The sequence below is a fragment of the Stegastes partitus genome, unplaced genomic scaffold, assembly GCF_000690725.1.
Source record: "Stegastes partitus isolate 25-593 unplaced genomic scaffold, Stegastes_partitus-1.0.2 Scaffold21, whole genome shotgun sequence".
Taxonomy (NCBI): domain Eukaryota; kingdom Metazoa; phylum Chordata; class Actinopteri; family Pomacentridae; genus Stegastes; species Stegastes partitus.
Window position 1 is genome coordinate 576714 of NW_007577752.1, and position 17133 is coordinate 593846.

The 17133-nt window shown below is 40.9% G+C and overlaps 1 protein-coding gene across 3 annotated transcripts in view; it reads left to right on the forward strand.

Moving 5' to 3' along the window:
* pik3c2a (phosphatidylinositol-4-phosphate 3-kinase, catalytic subunit type 2 alpha) overlaps nt 1-17133 on the forward strand; it is a 49719-nt gene that overhangs the window by 20289 nt on the left and 12297 nt on the right. For 2 of the 3 annotated variants that reach the window (XM_008294205.1, XM_008294214.1), the window contains exons 5-21: nt 1980-2100; nt 3742-3853; nt 4099-4178; nt 4532-4595; nt 5131-5277; nt 5367-5400; nt 5620-5860; nt 8979-9101; nt 9213-9380; nt 9687-9804; nt 10320-10462; nt 12520-12711; nt 12864-12957; nt 13110-13204; nt 14985-15165; nt 15271-15375; nt 16846-16938. In XM_008294205.1, the coding sequence (XP_008292427.1) occupies nt 1980-2100; nt 3742-3853; nt 4099-4178; nt 4532-4595; nt 5131-5277; nt 5367-5400; nt 5620-5860; nt 8979-9101; nt 9213-9380; nt 9687-9804; nt 10320-10462; nt 12520-12711; nt 12864-12957; nt 13110-13204; nt 14985-15165; nt 15271-15375; nt 16846-16938 (2111 nt within the window). The remainder of the gene's footprint in view (nt 1-1979; nt 2101-3741; nt 3854-4098; nt 4179-4531; nt 4596-5130; nt 5278-5366; nt 5401-5619; nt 5861-8978; nt 9102-9212; nt 9381-9686; nt 9805-10319; nt 10463-12519; nt 12712-12863; nt 12958-13109; nt 13205-14984; nt 15166-15270; nt 15376-16845; nt 16939-17133) is intronic. The other variant, XM_008294221.1, reaches the window with a different exon arrangement.

A 17133-nucleotide genomic window follows, 5' to 3' on the forward strand; every position in this document is an offset into this window, starting at 1 on the left:
GTGGTAGAAGAGTAGATGAATAGAAATTAAATATGGAGAAAGAAAATTGCATGTATGGTCAAATAGATGTGATACGTAGAAAGAGAATGACGACAGAAGGAAATCCTGGGAGTTTGGCTCAGGTTACTGTCTGCGGCTGAGTGGTTGTTGGAAAAGAGGCAACACCATCATGTTTCCTATGTCTTTCAAACAGGATTTAAACATAAGACAGCATTAGTTTTGCAGTTAGAGAAAGATGCAAATGTAAATGCTTACAGTTAGTACAAACCATGACGTTAGTCTACCTATATATGTATATACAGGCACATTCACTCTAAAGAAATAGCTCTGGCCTAGGATGACATGCTTATTTGTTTGCAGTTATGTAGCGTTACATGCAAGAGATTTATAGGTGAGAGTTCAGCAGTACAAGACATAGTAAGAGAGCTGGGCTGAACGGACCTCATGAGAGTTCTGAGTATCATGGAGTCACTAACGCTACACCATTATGCCAAAATCATGAATCACCAGCCTTAAACTCTTCCACTCTCTGCTACGTTGTTAGACTTTTAAACTGCACTTTTGATTCAAATTACTGTTTTCAGTTTGCCTTTATGTGTCTCCTTTTGTCTCAGAATCTGTCTGACAGTTGGACTTTTAGCAGAGGCATAAATCTCTATTTGCTCTGTTTCGAGGAGGGGGGAAAAAAGTCATATTTTTTACATCTTGACACTGTTTGTCTTGTCAGTTTAAAAAGTGCTGGGAAACCTCTGGCTTTATTCTGCCCTCTTGCCAGCTCGTCTAACATGCACTCTACATGAAACTGATTGGCTCTGAATCTCTATATTTTTGTTGGTGCGTGACCCTACCAACACCATTCCCTGACCATGTGTGAAATGGTTAAACAGTATGCGGTGGAGGAGTTTTCGCTTCTTTTAACTGGTGCCCTCAAAAATGCCCTGCTGAGAATTCCATTACCACCTCAGAACACCTCCAACACCTCCTATGTGCAACACTCGTGTTGTAGTGCCGACAGCACCACTACTGCCACAGAAGCATATAGTGCTGGTCTAAGTGGTAAGAAAAGACTTGTCATTCCTCTGAAGGGTGGAGGTCTGTTATTACTGGAGCCAGGGGTGGTCTCCCTCCCTGCTAACGTCTATTAAGTAACCTGAGCGTGGGTGCTCTGTCCAAAGCGGAGATGTTTCTGTGTTTGAAGACTCTCTATCTGTCTTTGTATCTCTTGGCCTGTGTTTGTGTGTGTTAAGCATGCGCTAAAAACTCTGTCGAAGTAGCTAAACAGTAGAATAATCTGCTTTGTGTCAGATTACGTTCTCCACCCAGTGTTCTCTTGGCCGGACCGGTCAGATATTGGAGGGTACACAAACACTTGGCAGCTGACCCCAAATCCCCCATTACTGATTATCATTGCTCACTGTAATTTCTTTGATTTGAGAACAGGTTTGATTTAAAATAAGAAACAGGAGCTGTTCAAAACCTGGAAGGATGTTTTGTGGTTTAAGAGGAAATCTGATAACTGTAAAACCTAAAGTGTAGTTCCCACACCTGTAAAAGCAGTCTTCTTAACCACTGGATGGTCATTTTGGGTAAGAGTGTCACCTGAATGGTAAATTGTATGATACTATAGCATGACTGTAACTGACCCTTGGCACCTCTAATTCACATTGGTGTGTCAGATGTTAAATTGTTCATTGTTGGATTATGATGCTTTGGTTCCTTTAAAAAATCTTAGCTTCCACACTTCTTGTTAATGCAGCTCGTATTGTGCTGTTGTAGCTGCAGTATATTACATATAGCAGCTTATCCTTCTGATTGATCTCTCTTCCCTCATTCTCTTTTTCCCCTTTCTCTTCCTCATCTCTAAATGTTGATCTGTCTTTTCACTTTTCACCACCCTACCCTTATCAAACTCACTTCTTCCCTCCCTGTTTATTTCTTTATATCAACATGTCAACTCCATCCTTTTCTTTCTCCTTCAGTGAGTTCTCCAGTGGAGCTGTTGATCAGCCAGACTCTCTGCTGGGTCCACGATGACTTGGACCAGGTGGACTTTTCCAGCTACTTGCTCAAAGTCTGTGGCCAAGAAGAGGTGCTGCAGAAGTGAGTATCTCCAAAACATTAACATTTCAGGAATTGTAGAATAACCACTTTTTCCTTGGAATTTGTAATAGGTTTCCTTTGCTTTCTTATGCCCTTGTCTCTCTTCTCAGTCTCTCCCTCTCTCTGTCTTAGCATCACTCTTCCATCTCTCCATCTTTTTCTCCTATTTTATCGCTCATATCTTGGCACACCCCTAAAACCTTGCACAAATAGCAATGGAGGATGTTTCTATATCTTGGCCTTCACCCTTTTCCACCATGAACATTCTCCTTCTAATCTGGGATACATGGGAATGGGTACCGCCCTTTACCAGCACTTAAAGTCCCAGTACATCCAAATTAGAGACTAAATAGTACTGGATTTAGGACCAGCATCTTTTTCTGCATTATGTACTGTTAAAAAAAAAAAAAAAAAAAAAAAAAAAAAAAAGCTCTCATAGGACAAAACATAGACACAGACAAAAATATATATGACACACCACAATAGCCTCAGAAAATCAATCAGGCTTTAGCCTAAATGTTGAACAGATGAATGCTGTGTGTGTTGTACTGGAACTAATACTCACAACTTTGTTCTAGACACAGTCTGACAGCTCATACTATATATAGTCACTGTATTGTATATGTAATTATTACATAAAAATGTATGATGTGGTTTATTGTTTATTTGCTTTATATGTATTATTATTATTATTATTATTATTATTATTATTATGTCTTTATGTCTTTATGTCTTTATGTCTTTATATTAAATACACAGTGAGCTTTTGAATTGCCCCTAGGGGATAAATAAAGTTATTTGAATTAAATTGAAATAGAATTGAATACAAAAGTATGTTTTTGTCAGTTCTTGAGGTAGGTATGGGGACAGTGGGAGAATGCTTTAATTTTTTTTATATGTAATTTCAAACATACTTTCAAAGTCACACTGAAAGTTACTGCTTAAGACCGGTAAATTACAAATACTACCAATGCCTTGATGCTTACAACTGTTAAATCACTGCTTCATCAGTAATCATAGTAACAACAGGCCTTTCATAATGGGACCTAAAGCTGTGCGCCATAAGTAAAATACCAGAATCTGGTAATATTTGTTCTTGGCTGTTCATTTTATGAGAGTCCCCAGCCACACGAATGAAACAGCAAGAACTGAATGTCTTGTAGGAGAGCTTTTGTCTTTTTATTTCTGGAAATTTACAGTGACCTCTTTCTGTGGTAAACATAATCTCTGTATCCAATAGGTGCATTATGTGTCACTTTGCACCAGCATATCTCTAAAGAATGACAAGTAGGTCAAAAAAACATTGAGGCTGCAAAATATCTTTGCAGAAAATATTTTTCATGCATCAGGTCTCAGTAGGTGGCCAAAAGCTAATTTGGGACAGCGGTTATGGGTGTTATTGCAACATATTGCTTCAACACAAAAATTGATAGTAGAGAACAACTAAGAAATATTATTTCACAGTTTTGAGAAATGTCCATGGCATAAGAGGATAATCCTCACCATCTGCAGTTAAAAATTAAAAAGTAACAATTCTGCATCTCTGTGTGGTTTCTTTTTTCAGTAAATGCTCGTTATGATTTATAACTTAAATGTGTAATGGTATTGTTAACCTTGCTTCTCTGCCACCCTGTGCCACAGTAAACACAGCCTGGGCAGCCATGAGTACGTCCAGAACTGCAGGAAGTGGGAGAATGAGATCACTTTACAACTGCTCTCGCACTCAACTATGAGAAGGGACTTGGCACGCAGTGTAAGTTACTCTAGCAAGCGGGCATACAAGCTCTTTACAGGAGATTTTTACTGAACTGTGGTGAAGGACATTTCAAGTTGTGCCACCAAGATTAATAGATTCATTTTTATCCCTGTACTGGAAACTTACAACACATAGTCGTCATTTTGTGAAGTGCTGTTCTTAGTTATTTTGGTACGAAAATAATAATAGCGCTGAGCTTATAGCATATGTTTAATTGTTAAATCATTGCTGTTTTGTCTTAGGCGGAAGATGACAACTCTACAGTTGACTTAGAGAAGCACCTGGGCCAGGTGGAGAGGCCTTTTAAGGAGAATGTCACCAGGTATGAAAATGTCCAAAACCTATTAAATTAAAACTCATTACTATTTAATTAAGAATTTATGCTGGAAGAAACAAGCCTGACTCCATGTGGAGATGCAGTTTTCACAGTTTTATCACAGTCTCCTTTCACTGTATTATTTATATGATCTTCAGACTTAACTTGAAGTTAGTTTTCACATGAAGATGTATAAGGAGATTAACTGTAATTTCTTACTATTTAATTGGTCAATATTATTTTTATCGTAATTTTCAGGGCCATAGGTCTTTTAAGTTAACCAAAATAAACTTTCTACACTTTCTCCTGATCTTGATCACCTCTGACAATACGTCACATATTGTTGTGTTTACTTGCAGACAAGGCCTGGCTGACTATTTGGAAGGCTATCACAATCAAGTCAACATCTGCCTGCAAAATGAGGTACATGTGGTCCCTGTGCAAATCTGGAAATTAAAGTAAAGGAATGGAAACTGTGAACTCCTTGTCTTTCCCTCAGAGTGATTTTGTGTACTGCTAAGCTACTGAAAATATTGATTTGTGTGGACTAGCTGCTTACATTGTATGGTATCCATAATCCTTTGTGGTAAAATAGAGTTAAATGTAATATTTAAGGACTATAGACATAGTTTTCTAATCACTGGATGGTTTTTGTCAATGAAAACACTTTACGCAAATGTTGACAGAGCAGGTCATTCCTTGAAGACTGGCTTCCTAGAAATGAAACATCTGGTTTTTAGCCAGTGTGGGTTATTATGGGGTAATTGAATGCATCTTGAAGGTAGAATAGGGAATGAGATTACACCACCACACAAACCAAATAAAACCAGATGATGGCATCAGTATTTACATGTAGTAAATAATACACTTTCAGCATGAAGAAGAGTGTTGTTTGAATTTTGTTGGAGTATTTGAACAGTGATGCCACAAATGTTATTCCTTCCTTTTCTGTATCCAGAGTACCCAGTACAAAACAGTGGACCGGGTGGTGCAGACTGTGAAGAACCTGTGCTGTGCTCTAGATGAGGTGGAGACCCAGGCCATCACAGAGGCAGTCAAAAGGCTACGACACTCTGTCAATTTACCCAGAACGCGCTCACCCAAGGTGGGCTCTTCACACAGAACACGTGCTAACACATTCACAGTATTCGATATGAGGATGTCTTTGTAAGACCAATATATTTTGTGTTCTAGATGGGGTCCACATCATCTGGTCAGTCATCAAATGGTACATTCTGTGCACGCACACAGTCATATTTAAACTCCTCTCACTCGTGTGGAATTTGTATGTTGCTGATTGCACCAAAAAAGAGTGTCTGTTGAAAAGTGTTACTAGTTTTGGCTGCATTTTTAATTTTTTTTTGCAATCCAAAGGAAAAAACTTAAAAATGTGCTTTGTTTGCTGTCTCATCTATGATGTCAACTGATCCCCACCTCATCTTGATAGGTCTCACCAGTCCTGTGGAGGAAAGCATGGCCTTGCTCACACAAGCTGTCTACGACCTCGCCAAGCTCTATCTGCGCTCCTTCTGTCCTCCTTCAGCCTCCTTCAGCTCCCCTTCTTTGCCCCAGGCTGCAGATGGGGAAGCTGTGGAGGGGAGGAGCAGCAAAGAAGCTTCTGGCACTACAGACCACCTTCAGTTCACTCTGTTCGCATTGCACGGCATCCCGGCCAACTGGGTCAGCAGGTAAACAGTCAGGATGAACACATCTAAAATTGGGATTATGATTTATTATTATATGATAGCTTGTAACCACATGAAGCCTGTGGTATGATGTATATTGCACCAAAAAATGTTATTTTCCCACAAATCTTATCCACACGTAACAACTTGAATGACTCTATTCTTTGCCGTAAGATAATTACAACTATTATTCATCCATTTGTTCTTGCATGATCACCCACTTGCTTAGTATTATTAGTGCCACCCACATTTCACTTAATTGCACAGTAATTATGCAAGATAGGATCAAAGGTAAAGAAAGAAAGACATGGAAGGCAATTCAGAATTATGATCAGGTAATTTGCCAAGTACATGCACTAAGTGCACCAGTGAAATAAGTTTGAATTCAGAAGCAGCTAGTAATATGAAGTTCAACAAACATGCGATGCATGATAACAATTTATTGGTCAGCAGCTAGGACTGAGGAGTGTGTTTCTGTGATGCTTCAATATTATAGCAGAGTCTCTCAAGCTGTGCTGTCACAGCAGAAAGCCCTGTTTTCCTCTTCTAAACAAACGGCTCTGGTGTTGTTCCCCGTGTCTTAGTTTTCCATGTCAGTGTCCAGTTTCACCCTAACTTTATCTCCAGCGTGTGTCTGGAACAGAGCTGAGCCAAATTTTCCGTTCCCAGCTATGTCATGCATCAGTGACCAGGATCAGTACATTTCTGACAAGCCCCTCCATGGTACAAGGACCTTGCAAAAATGATTTTTGATAGTCTTGCAGTAGGAAAAAGGATAGCATTCAAAAGCTATTTTTAGCACTGAATTATTGTCCTCAGCTGCAGATTTGTAGGATTTTCTTTTATTACTGAGACACAGCCAACATAGACATCATGGTGAACCCCAACCCAGACCCTGACTGGTCATGAGATTATGTTCTGATTATAACTAAACAGTGAAATTGTATAGGAAGTGTAGATGAAGTGTAGCTCTGTCTATAAGACCTTTTTGGATTGCTGCAGCGCCTTCTGTCCATGGTAATTTTCTAGTCAACCATTGAGGCCTTCATAGAGAGAGGAACTGCCTAATGACAGGCCTATTTACTCCAGCACAGCCTCTTCCAGCAGCTATTTTAAGCCAGCACCAAGCATTGCTGCAGTGACAGTCATTCCAAAGACACCTCCAAAAATATTTAGCTCCTCTCAACCCAAGACCAGGGGGACACAGTGAGTTCAGCATTTCCAAGAGCAGACAAGTAGCTAGGCATATCTATTGTGTTGTGGTTTTACTACAATGCTGTCTTGTTGAGGTCTAAGTGTTTTGCGTTGTTGTGGCAGTGTCTCATCCATCTGGAGCCTCAGTAGATGCCACAGCATTGCTAGCATATTGAGACACCATGACTAGTGGTAAAGCTGCCAGCACAGATGGCGCTGAGTAATGGATCACGCCAACTGTAGTGAAAATGTATAAGCATCGTGTTTGTGTTTTCACTCTGTCTTCAAAAAAAATTATGTTTTTAGTCCTGGATCTTGAGAGTGGTTGGTTCAGGTTGTATGGCATCATATCTGAAAATATGCATTTTGTCTGCGTCTATAGGAAATGTCTTTAACTGTGTGTTTCTTCCCCAGCTTGGGTTGGTATAGATAGCATTACTTAGGCATCTTATTTGTATTAAAGTTATAGTACTGTATACAACTGCAAGCATTTAGAGTTGGTAGATGAGCACTGATATGCCATTTTGAGACTTCAATGGAAGTGAGACAGTTTTCATGTAATGCTTCTGACCTTTATCACTACCATATAGACACTCTTGAGCAAACTCCTTAATGCCGAACAGGTTGAGCTGCTCAGTGAGCAACAGATCTGATTGGTTGCACTGCCAGGCTCATACCATAAGAGTTTTCGGCCAATTTAAACCAATTTGATGCCTCCCAACAGTTGGAGAAGATATCTGGTCTAGGGTTCTTGGTCTGAAATGATTTTTAGCTCAGGATATTTTATATTGTGACAGGTTTACAGATCCGGTTTTAAACTTGCAGAACTGCTCGCAGACTTATAAGGTAGGGCCCTGATAATTACAAACATGTTTAATATTAACATGTGTAACTCAGGATGGACACAACTATTACAGAATCTCCTGTAACAGCAGACACTGTTGCCAAGCAACGCTAAGTATTGTTATCCTTGAAGCTAATGTTAGCTACATGTATTAAACTCATCCCAAGTTTTTGCTGAAGAATATACAACCCATGCTAACAGCAGCTTCCCAACTATTTCCTTATCAGACTCCTTTGACCTTCTGCTTTTGTTTGTCTTCATTTTGTTTCCATCTGCTGCCCCATGAGATCATGTAAGGTGGTGCACTGCTATCTGCTCCCTCTAGCACAATAATCTCAATAACGTCTTGCAGTATGAGATACACCACTATTTTCCAGTCTTGTAGTGTGTGTGTGACTGAGATTGTTGTTAGGATTTTTAAACTTCTGTAGTGTGAATCCGGCCTAAGCTGCTTGTGATATAAATTTGTACAACTGTGCGACTGAGGTAGAGCTGTAATACTCTACAGAGTTGCTGCTGCTGCACGACCGTGGTCCACCCACACAGGTGTTCTCACTTCTGTTGCCTGATTAGACCTCTTTTCAGTCTGCGTGGGCACGCACAAAGTAGCTTCTCTAGATACATAAAGAATCATCAGAATACTAATGTCTCTTGTGGCAGTAAAATAGCAGCACACAGGTATTCAGTGTTGTCAGTGGACTGATTTGGACAAGCAGGTTGCTGGTTCAAGTCCCACATAGTTGGGAGGGTCTAGGCAAAAAGCTGCCCCCTTTCCTTTGTCACTATTTAGTTACTCTTGGATAAGACATTCATTTGTTCCCAGTTGAAAGAATCTGTTGTGCAGGAAACTGCTATAAATATCGAAGCATGTTTAGTGTTTTCTGTATTTAGTATAAAAAACGTGTTAAACTATCACTGTACTTTATATACGTACCTTTTTCATGCCTGTATGCTAGCAACCTGCCACCAGCAGCCTACAGCAGCGTTTTACTTGAATCTGTTTGCTTTCTTTATCTGATAGAACATGGATCATGCTTTATTACTGACATACACACACAAGTGATATTTGTTGTGTTGTTTCAGTTACGAGAAGTACTTCCTCATGTGTTCCCTCACCCACAATGGCAAGAACCTGTTTAAACCGGTCCAGTCCAAGAGAGTGGGCACATACAAAAGCTTCTTCTACCACATCAAATGGGACGAACTGTAAGTTCTCTCCTCTCCTCTCCTCTCCTCTCCTCTCCTCTCCTCTCCTCAAGAGATTGTGCTGTGTATTCTGTCCCTCCATGCTGCTGATACTGCCCTTGTCTCCCAAAGCATCAATTTCCCTATAGCAGTAGCTGTGCTCCCACTGGAGTCCATACTGAGCCTGACTCTGTTCGGGGTGCTGAACCAGAACGCCAGCAGCTCTCCGGACTCCAACAAACAGAGGAAGGCTCCAGAGCTACTGGGCAAAGTCTCGATGCCCCTTTTTGACTTCAGACGGTGAGGAGAGAGGACAGTCAATCGTGGCTACATTCATCTTTTTGTCGTTTTTCTGTTTTATACATTCACAATATAGATAGAGTTTTCATCTCAACTTATCCTCCGCAGAAAGCAAACTGTAAAAGAACCCATACTTTTTAAACATATAAAACTGAAAAGGAATTTTAACAAACCAGGAATAAACAATGTTTTTGTGACTTGTAATTTCTTGCTATAGAATATCACTGAAAGATCATAAAACTTTACATCCTTGCCACGGGCTCTTGTAATTTTCTATTGTTGTCTATTGCTGACTTTGTTTTGCAGGGTACTTGCCAGGGGCAGCAGGCTTTTGTGTCTGTGGACATCTGCCCAGGGAGCTGCTGCTGCCGCCGGCTCTATAGGCAGTCGCAAGAAGGTGCCTGCAGAAAGAATTGTACTGCAGGTTGGTATTACTGTCAGTAGACTGCCAAAATAGAATCAATATCCATAATGATGGCAGTACTGTTTGAGGTAATGATGCATGAGCACTAGCAGTTGTAGATTGTGAAACTCTATTGTGAAAGTTTCATATATACAGTCTAAAAGTATTTGGATGCTTATACATTTTTTTGTTCCTTGCTTTGTGCTTAATCACAAAGCACTTTGCCGTTAATCACCATGAATATCACCAAGGAAGTTTTTAAGGAATTAGGCCATCTCTGCTCACATTCTGCTTCTGTAAACACTGGTTTTCCTGCTTTGGAGGTTTAGCAGAGCTTTGCTTCTTGTTAATAACCATTGGATGCTTTGGTCATGAAGTCAAAAATGGTTTGCCTGTCTAAATGCTTATGCTAACAGTGATCTGAGAAGTAATTAAGCAAGCACGAGTGGTGCAGGTATATGCAAATCTTCTTCTTGATTTAAAGTTCGGTCAGAGGAATAAACTGATTCCAAGTCTGGTATTTATGTTATCTGCAGGTGGACTTCCCCAGCTCAGCATTGGATATTTTATATGTCGGACCAAATAAGGCCCCCACCCCAGAGCCCCACACTCTGGAGGAGCTGGATCCGGACCTCCGACGCAAACTGGAGAAAATCTGCAGCCGAGCTTCCAATTTCGGGTAGAACAATCTTTCCATGTTTTTAAAACTATAAAGGCAGACAGCCATGCAAAGTTCATAAACCATTTCACCAATTAATGTGCCAGCCTTTCAGCACTTCAGCTGGAGGAGTTTGTTTGGGGAAATTTGGTTCGCAGAAACGACTTCAAATAAAAGCACTGATATCAGTTAATGCCACTTGAGAGGTAGTCTTAATGTTGCTCAGCCTGATGTGCTAAACAGATGTGCCTCTTGTACAAACACAGGAGGCTTGAAGCAAACTGCTGAAGAGTGGACTAACTTGTCGAATTTAAATGAAAGTATGTGGATGAGTCAAAAGGCTAATATGTGTTTTTCTTTTCAACATACTGCCATGGAGCTGCAAGGTGGCGCAGTTGGTAGCACTGTTGCCTCGCAGCAAGAAAGTCGCCGGTTCGCGTCCCGTGGGGGCACCGGGATCTTTCTGCGTGGAGTTTGCATGTTCTCCCCGTGCAGCGTGGGTTCTCTCTGGGTTCTCCGGCTTCCTCCCACACAGTACAAAAACATGTTGAGGTTAATTGGTGATTCTAAATTGTCCGTAGGTGTGAATGTGAGTGTGCTTGGTTGTCTGTCTCTAAGTGTAGCCCTGTGATAGACTGGTGACCTGTCCAGGGTGTCCCCTGCCTTCGCCCTAAGTCAGCTGGGATAAGCTCCAGCCCCCCCGCGACCCTAGTGAGGATTAAGCAGTGTATAGATAATGGATGGATGGATACTGCCATGCACATACATGAGTATAAAGCTGTGTATGGGAGTTTGTTAAGGAGTGTGTCAAGCTCACCTCATCAAATGGAATGTATGTGCTTCCAAATTGTCATTGTAGCACACTGACTGCTGGTTGGACTTGAACAAAAATTACGTGGCCTTAAGTTATGTGGGTTTTTATTTTTATTTATTTTTTTTAAACATGCACAGGAACATAATTTTAAGTTAAATATATCTCACTTAGCAGACAGCTTTTTGACTTTTTCTCAGACCACCCAAAATCGATTGGACTTAGTAGATTTAAGAAGAGATTTTTAAAAGATGCCACTGACTTTGCCAGCCACAGTTCTCCATAAACGCCTGTATGTTGTCTGCTCCAGTGTGTCTGTTCTCTTCCAGCTGCTCCCGGCCTAACTAAATGCTCTCTAAATGCCTGCTGCCAGCCAAATCTCCTCTCCATGCTGCCAACATCCATGAGACTCAACCGGCACTTTAGCACAGAGCCCTCTCTCACTGGGCTCTCACCGCCTGTTTTCTGTCCTGGCCATTCATTTCTCCAGCCTCTGTGGGCACAGGACTTGTGGTGCTGCATTTTCACTGACATGTCATGTGTCCTTTTGTATGTGGGTGTGTGTGTGTGTCGCAGGCAATCCCTCAAGCAGACATTTTCATTTTTATTACTACAGGAAGTTCAGGCACATGTGGGAATTTAACCTCAGGATTTTTGGTTAAAAGTACAGCTTCAAAAATTGACATAGTTGCTAACCAGAGGACTTTTTGTGCAACATGCCTTAGACATACCTGGAATCTTGCAGTGCATGCAATCAGCATTCAGTGATAATCAGACTTGGTCAGTAGAATTAAAGACATTCAGTTTTCCAGTTTGGTTTGCCTTCCTCACTGGCAATATCACTTGACTCCCAGGTCTAATGACATGACTATTCTTCTGTCTTTATTTTCTCCAGAAGGGTTTTCTGAACATGTCAACTCTTTTATTTTTTTCTTTCTATCACTGTTGTCTTCAATTAGTTTCACATTTACAAACTATATGCATATATTTTCAAGTTTTACTCACTAACAAAGATGGTGAAAGTCCTTCCAGTCGGGGTTGTGTTTGTTGTTTTTGTGTACACTGCAAGTGCAGCGAGTTCAAGGCTCACTTTGGAATATGTGGGATTTTACTGAAGAGATCTTTCTGTAGCCTGGTCTGTTTTAAACATTATTGTTGATCCTCCCAGGTTAACTCCTTATTTGGAGTCCCTTTGCACTTTTTTTTTTTTTTTTTTAAGTTTACTTATATATCCAATCCATGTTGTCTGTTTTCGCTCCATCTCCAGGCTGAAGCGGGCAGATCACCAGCTCTTATGGGACCATCGGCTCCACTGTCGGAGGGACCACCCCAGCAGCATCCCTAAGGTGTTGGCCAGCGCGCCCAGCTGGGACTGGGCCAGCATGGCTCACATCCACTCCCTGCTGCACAACTGGCCTGCCCTGCCCCCCGTCATTGCGCTGGAGCTGCTTGATTCAAAGTACACACTGTGCTCAATACTTACCCTCATAGAATATGCCTTGCAATCCAGGAATGCATTACATGATGATATAGTATTGCGCAAATGCTATATGTGTGTTATATTTTCTTGGTTTGTTGTTTGCCTTGTGTTTAACTGTAATGTTTGTGTAGGTTTGCAGATACTGACGTGAGAAGTGTGGCTGTTAGTTGGATTGAAAAGAGCAGTGATGATGAACTGGCTGATTACCTGCCACAGCTAGTACAGGTATAACTAACAAAAAATGCGCACACACACACGTGTATATATATATATACTTTATTAGCACTAAAAACTAAAAAGTCTCATTCAAATACTTGTTTACTGCTCAGCTTCTTCTTTTTCTCACGAGTGCCACTATTCTCCTTTGCGTCTTCCAGGCTTTAAAGTTTGAGTGCCACCTAAAGAACGCCCTCATCATGTTCCTGCTGTCCAGAGCACAAGGCAACATTAACATTGCCCACTACCTCTACTGGTGAGTGTGCAGCACTGAAACAATCACCAACTAGCCAACACAGTTGTTTCCAGAAAAACATGAGATGAAATGTTGCAATAATTTTGTATTTTTGGTGTTGAAGTGAAGTGATACCTACTCTATGAGAATAAACTGAATGTCATTTGGTTTAGACAAAACACAACATCAGTTAAGGAGGAAAATTATCAACATCTTGTCTAATAAACCCCATGCACTCTGTTCCGTTCGTCTGACGGCTACTCAATGGGTCGGCTGCCTATGTGAACGTGCACCCTGGTCGCTTATCCGTAAGCAGTACTTTGAGTTGTGTGAAGTGATTTGAAGGATTTTTCCACATTTCAGCTTTCGTCCAAAAACATCACAGAGACATCTTGGACACAGCTCGTGTGCCAAAAACACAACACACCTTTTTCTGGCACTTTGCTCTACAATTTCAAATCTGTTAGGCAACATAATGAAATGTCCATAATAATAACACCTTACTGTGGTGAAAACAGACACCAACAACCTAAAGATGAATGATACTCACCAAGAATGAATGTAATCAGAGTATTTTTCCCCACAAGATGTCGCTGAAGTTTTTTTTTTCTTGGAGCTGTTTGAAATTATTGCTTTGAAGTTTAATACCTGCAGCATCAAACAGCAACAGGATTTATAGGTGCGTCTCCAAAGACAGAAAGTTGGGTACACTTGCGCACTGAACAACAGCACTTGTAACTAATTAAGTGCTTATAATTATAAATTATCTCATAAACTAGAGCGGATCAGTTCGAACCAGAATCTAATGGCACGTCACACTGTGTAGACCTACATGTCTTCACGTTAAACAGGTCAGCTGTCACACACAGAATAACAGTTTAGTTCCAGCTGTTTAAGACTATTTTGTTGTAGTTTATTACAAACCTGCAGCATCAGACAGCTTTAGGATCCATGAATGTCTCCAAAGAGAGAGCAAGGGCAAGAGAGAGCAAGTAACTTCATTAATTAGGCTATATTTGTCTATAAATTATCCCAACATGGACAAAGAGCCGATCAGGAGCTAACAACAGCTGTGAACTTATCTTCACCTTACACAGCTGAGCTGTCACACAGGGTCACGGTTTATCAGCTACTGTTTAATATTTTGTCACATCGCAGCCGACCTCAGGTTGTGTCCTGAGCTTTCCGTTTCACTGTTGCACAAATCAGAAACAAAGTGGGCTATTTGAAGACTTTGATGAGCTGCTGCTAGTTTTGTATTAGTCTGATATTGCTTTGTTATGTTTTGTACATCATTTGGTGTATTGACTGGTCTCACATGAATGACAAATATTGCGTGGGTACTGCAGCGCTACCCGACAATGTGGGTGGTGTGTGTGAATGCAGCCGTGAGGAACTTTAACGAGCAAATGACCTATATGTAAAAGTGGCTAAGTGCAGTCACTTTAACAGATGGAATAACCCAGCAATGTTCCATGTTGCATGGCTGAAGGGGTTGTAAATTACTTCACAATGAAAATAGTCTTAGTTGCCTGTGATGTATATCTCATCTGTCTGTGGGGCTAGCTGTCTCACCAAAGATTTGCCTCATATCCTGTGCTGGTCTGTGGCTTATTCAAGTCCTCAACATTATCTATTGAAGCATATTTTCAAATCATGATCTCAGTGCTGAAGCTCAGCCCTTAGTACAACTCATGGAGGTGCTGGTGAGATGCAAATTAGAACAAAACTTAATGATTGTACAATGCAGGACAACATTCCACTTAAATTTCAGCTGTTGGGATGTGTGTAATTGCTGCAGGCTGCTAAAGGACGCTGTGCAGGATCCTGCCTGGGGGCGGCGCTATGAGCGGGTGCTGGGTGCCCTGCTGTGTCTGTGTGGAGGCAAGCTGAGGGCGGAGCTGGAGAAACAGACTCACCTGGTCACTCTGCTGGGAGCTGTGGCCGAGAGGGTCAGACAGGCCGGGGGATCCACACGACAGGTCAGTCTGCGTGTGCCTTTGTGTTAAAGGCCAAATAATGTGTGCCTCTAATTGTGTGTGTCTTTATTTACATCTGTATGTGTTTGCACTTTTGTGTTTGTATAGGTAGCACTGCAAGAGGGTCTTGAAAACGTTCAAAACTTTTTCCAGAGGAACAGCTGCCGGCTGCCGCTCAGCCCCAGTCTGGTGGCCAAGGAGCTAAACATCAAGGTAATGCAAACAAGCACAGTTAGGCTGTAGCAGCACTGCAAGTAGTAGCTTTGAGAGCAGTTTTAGTAGTTTAGGTAACTTTTTTCTGTAGTATGGTGACAATCAGTTAGCTTTTCAGTAGCAAAGCCCTTTTGCAGATCAAATAGTGCGGTCGTGTCCCCACATGCTACATTTTCCAGAGCAGCTTTTCATGCATTCTAAAATTAAACTAAGGATCAGTGCATGATGATAACATGAACATTTGTAGTCAGAAATACTTCCATATGACCGTTACACTCCGTGCCAATCCTTAATGCAGTCTGCAAACACTAGATATGTGTTCTTTACTGTCTCGAGGCTGCAGATAAATGAAATGAAATATCCATCCAAACAGATAGACAGGAATCTATGATGTAGCAAACTACTTTTGTCTTATTGGTATAGCTTATCTTTCTACATTTCTCTGGGTGTTTCTTTAGTGCAGTAAAGCTTTTTTTTTTAATGGAGAGTAACTGCTATCATGGCTCACTTCGGTGTCAATTTACTTTACCCAAAACTACACACAAGCCACAAGTAATGAGAAGGTGTCAGTTTTGCATGAACAGAAATCAGGGTCTCTGCAGAATTCAGCTATTGTTTCTAATTGAATTCAGGTCGATACACCTTTCACACCACACTAGATATACCTGATTTACAAAGGATTGCCTGTTCTGAGCTCACAACATTAACACAGACTAGAAATACACAGAGAGCAGCAGAAGAAGAAAACCTTGATTGAAGTTTTGGGCACGAAAAAGGAACAGCCACATACTCTTTGCAACCTCTGAGGTTCAAACCACTGAGGAAATGAGCTCATTAGGCTACAGTTTCACCAAAATATGAAACACATGCATGCATGTAATCTCAAATATAATGCAGATATTTATCACAGATAATGAGATGCCCTACATGGTATATTTGTAGCATCTGCATGCACGGTATTCTCATAAATAAGAGAACTTGGCACAGAAGGTATTGTGGGAGAGGACACAGAGGAGTGTGTCTGAATCATCCTGGTTACCTCTGTGGTTCAGCAGCCTGCATACCTCACCCTGTATAGAGGCAGTTATAGTTTAATTGGTGCTTAAATGTAGACCTCCATTACACTTTACATACAGGCATCCCTTATATGGATATGATCCAGACACAATATGTCTGAGTTTCATGTACATGTAGCCACATCAGTGTGCGTTTACCCAACAAACTGTTTTCTACATGTTTCTTTACTCAAAAACATTTTTCATCCTGCTTCAGTCTTTATATGGCACAGTGATAAGAGCTCATGTTTTCTGGATAGTCAAAACAGCACAAGCAGTCTTTAAAACATCTTAGGAAAAATTCAAGAAATATAATGAAGGAAAGCACGAGTACGTTCTTTGAAATTGTGTCTGAAAACAGCATCACAGTGTGATGTAATGCAAATAAAATCATATTGCTCGTGTTTGTGTGTAGGCCTGTTCCTTCTTCAACTCCAACGCAGTTCCCCTCAAGCTGGCACTGGTCAATGCCGACCCACTGGGAGAAGAGATCAATGTTATGTTTAAGGTACTGCATACACACACGCTATAGAAAATGCTGGAAATTAATCCACTGATTAGAACTTCAAACAGCAACCAAAACAACAATTCTTGCATATCTACACACGTTACATTTGTTTAAACTGGGGAGATGTCATCAGGTTCACCCAAGCTTGTTGAGACCAACTGTAGTTGTTTACATGCTTCTTATCTGAATGTTGCA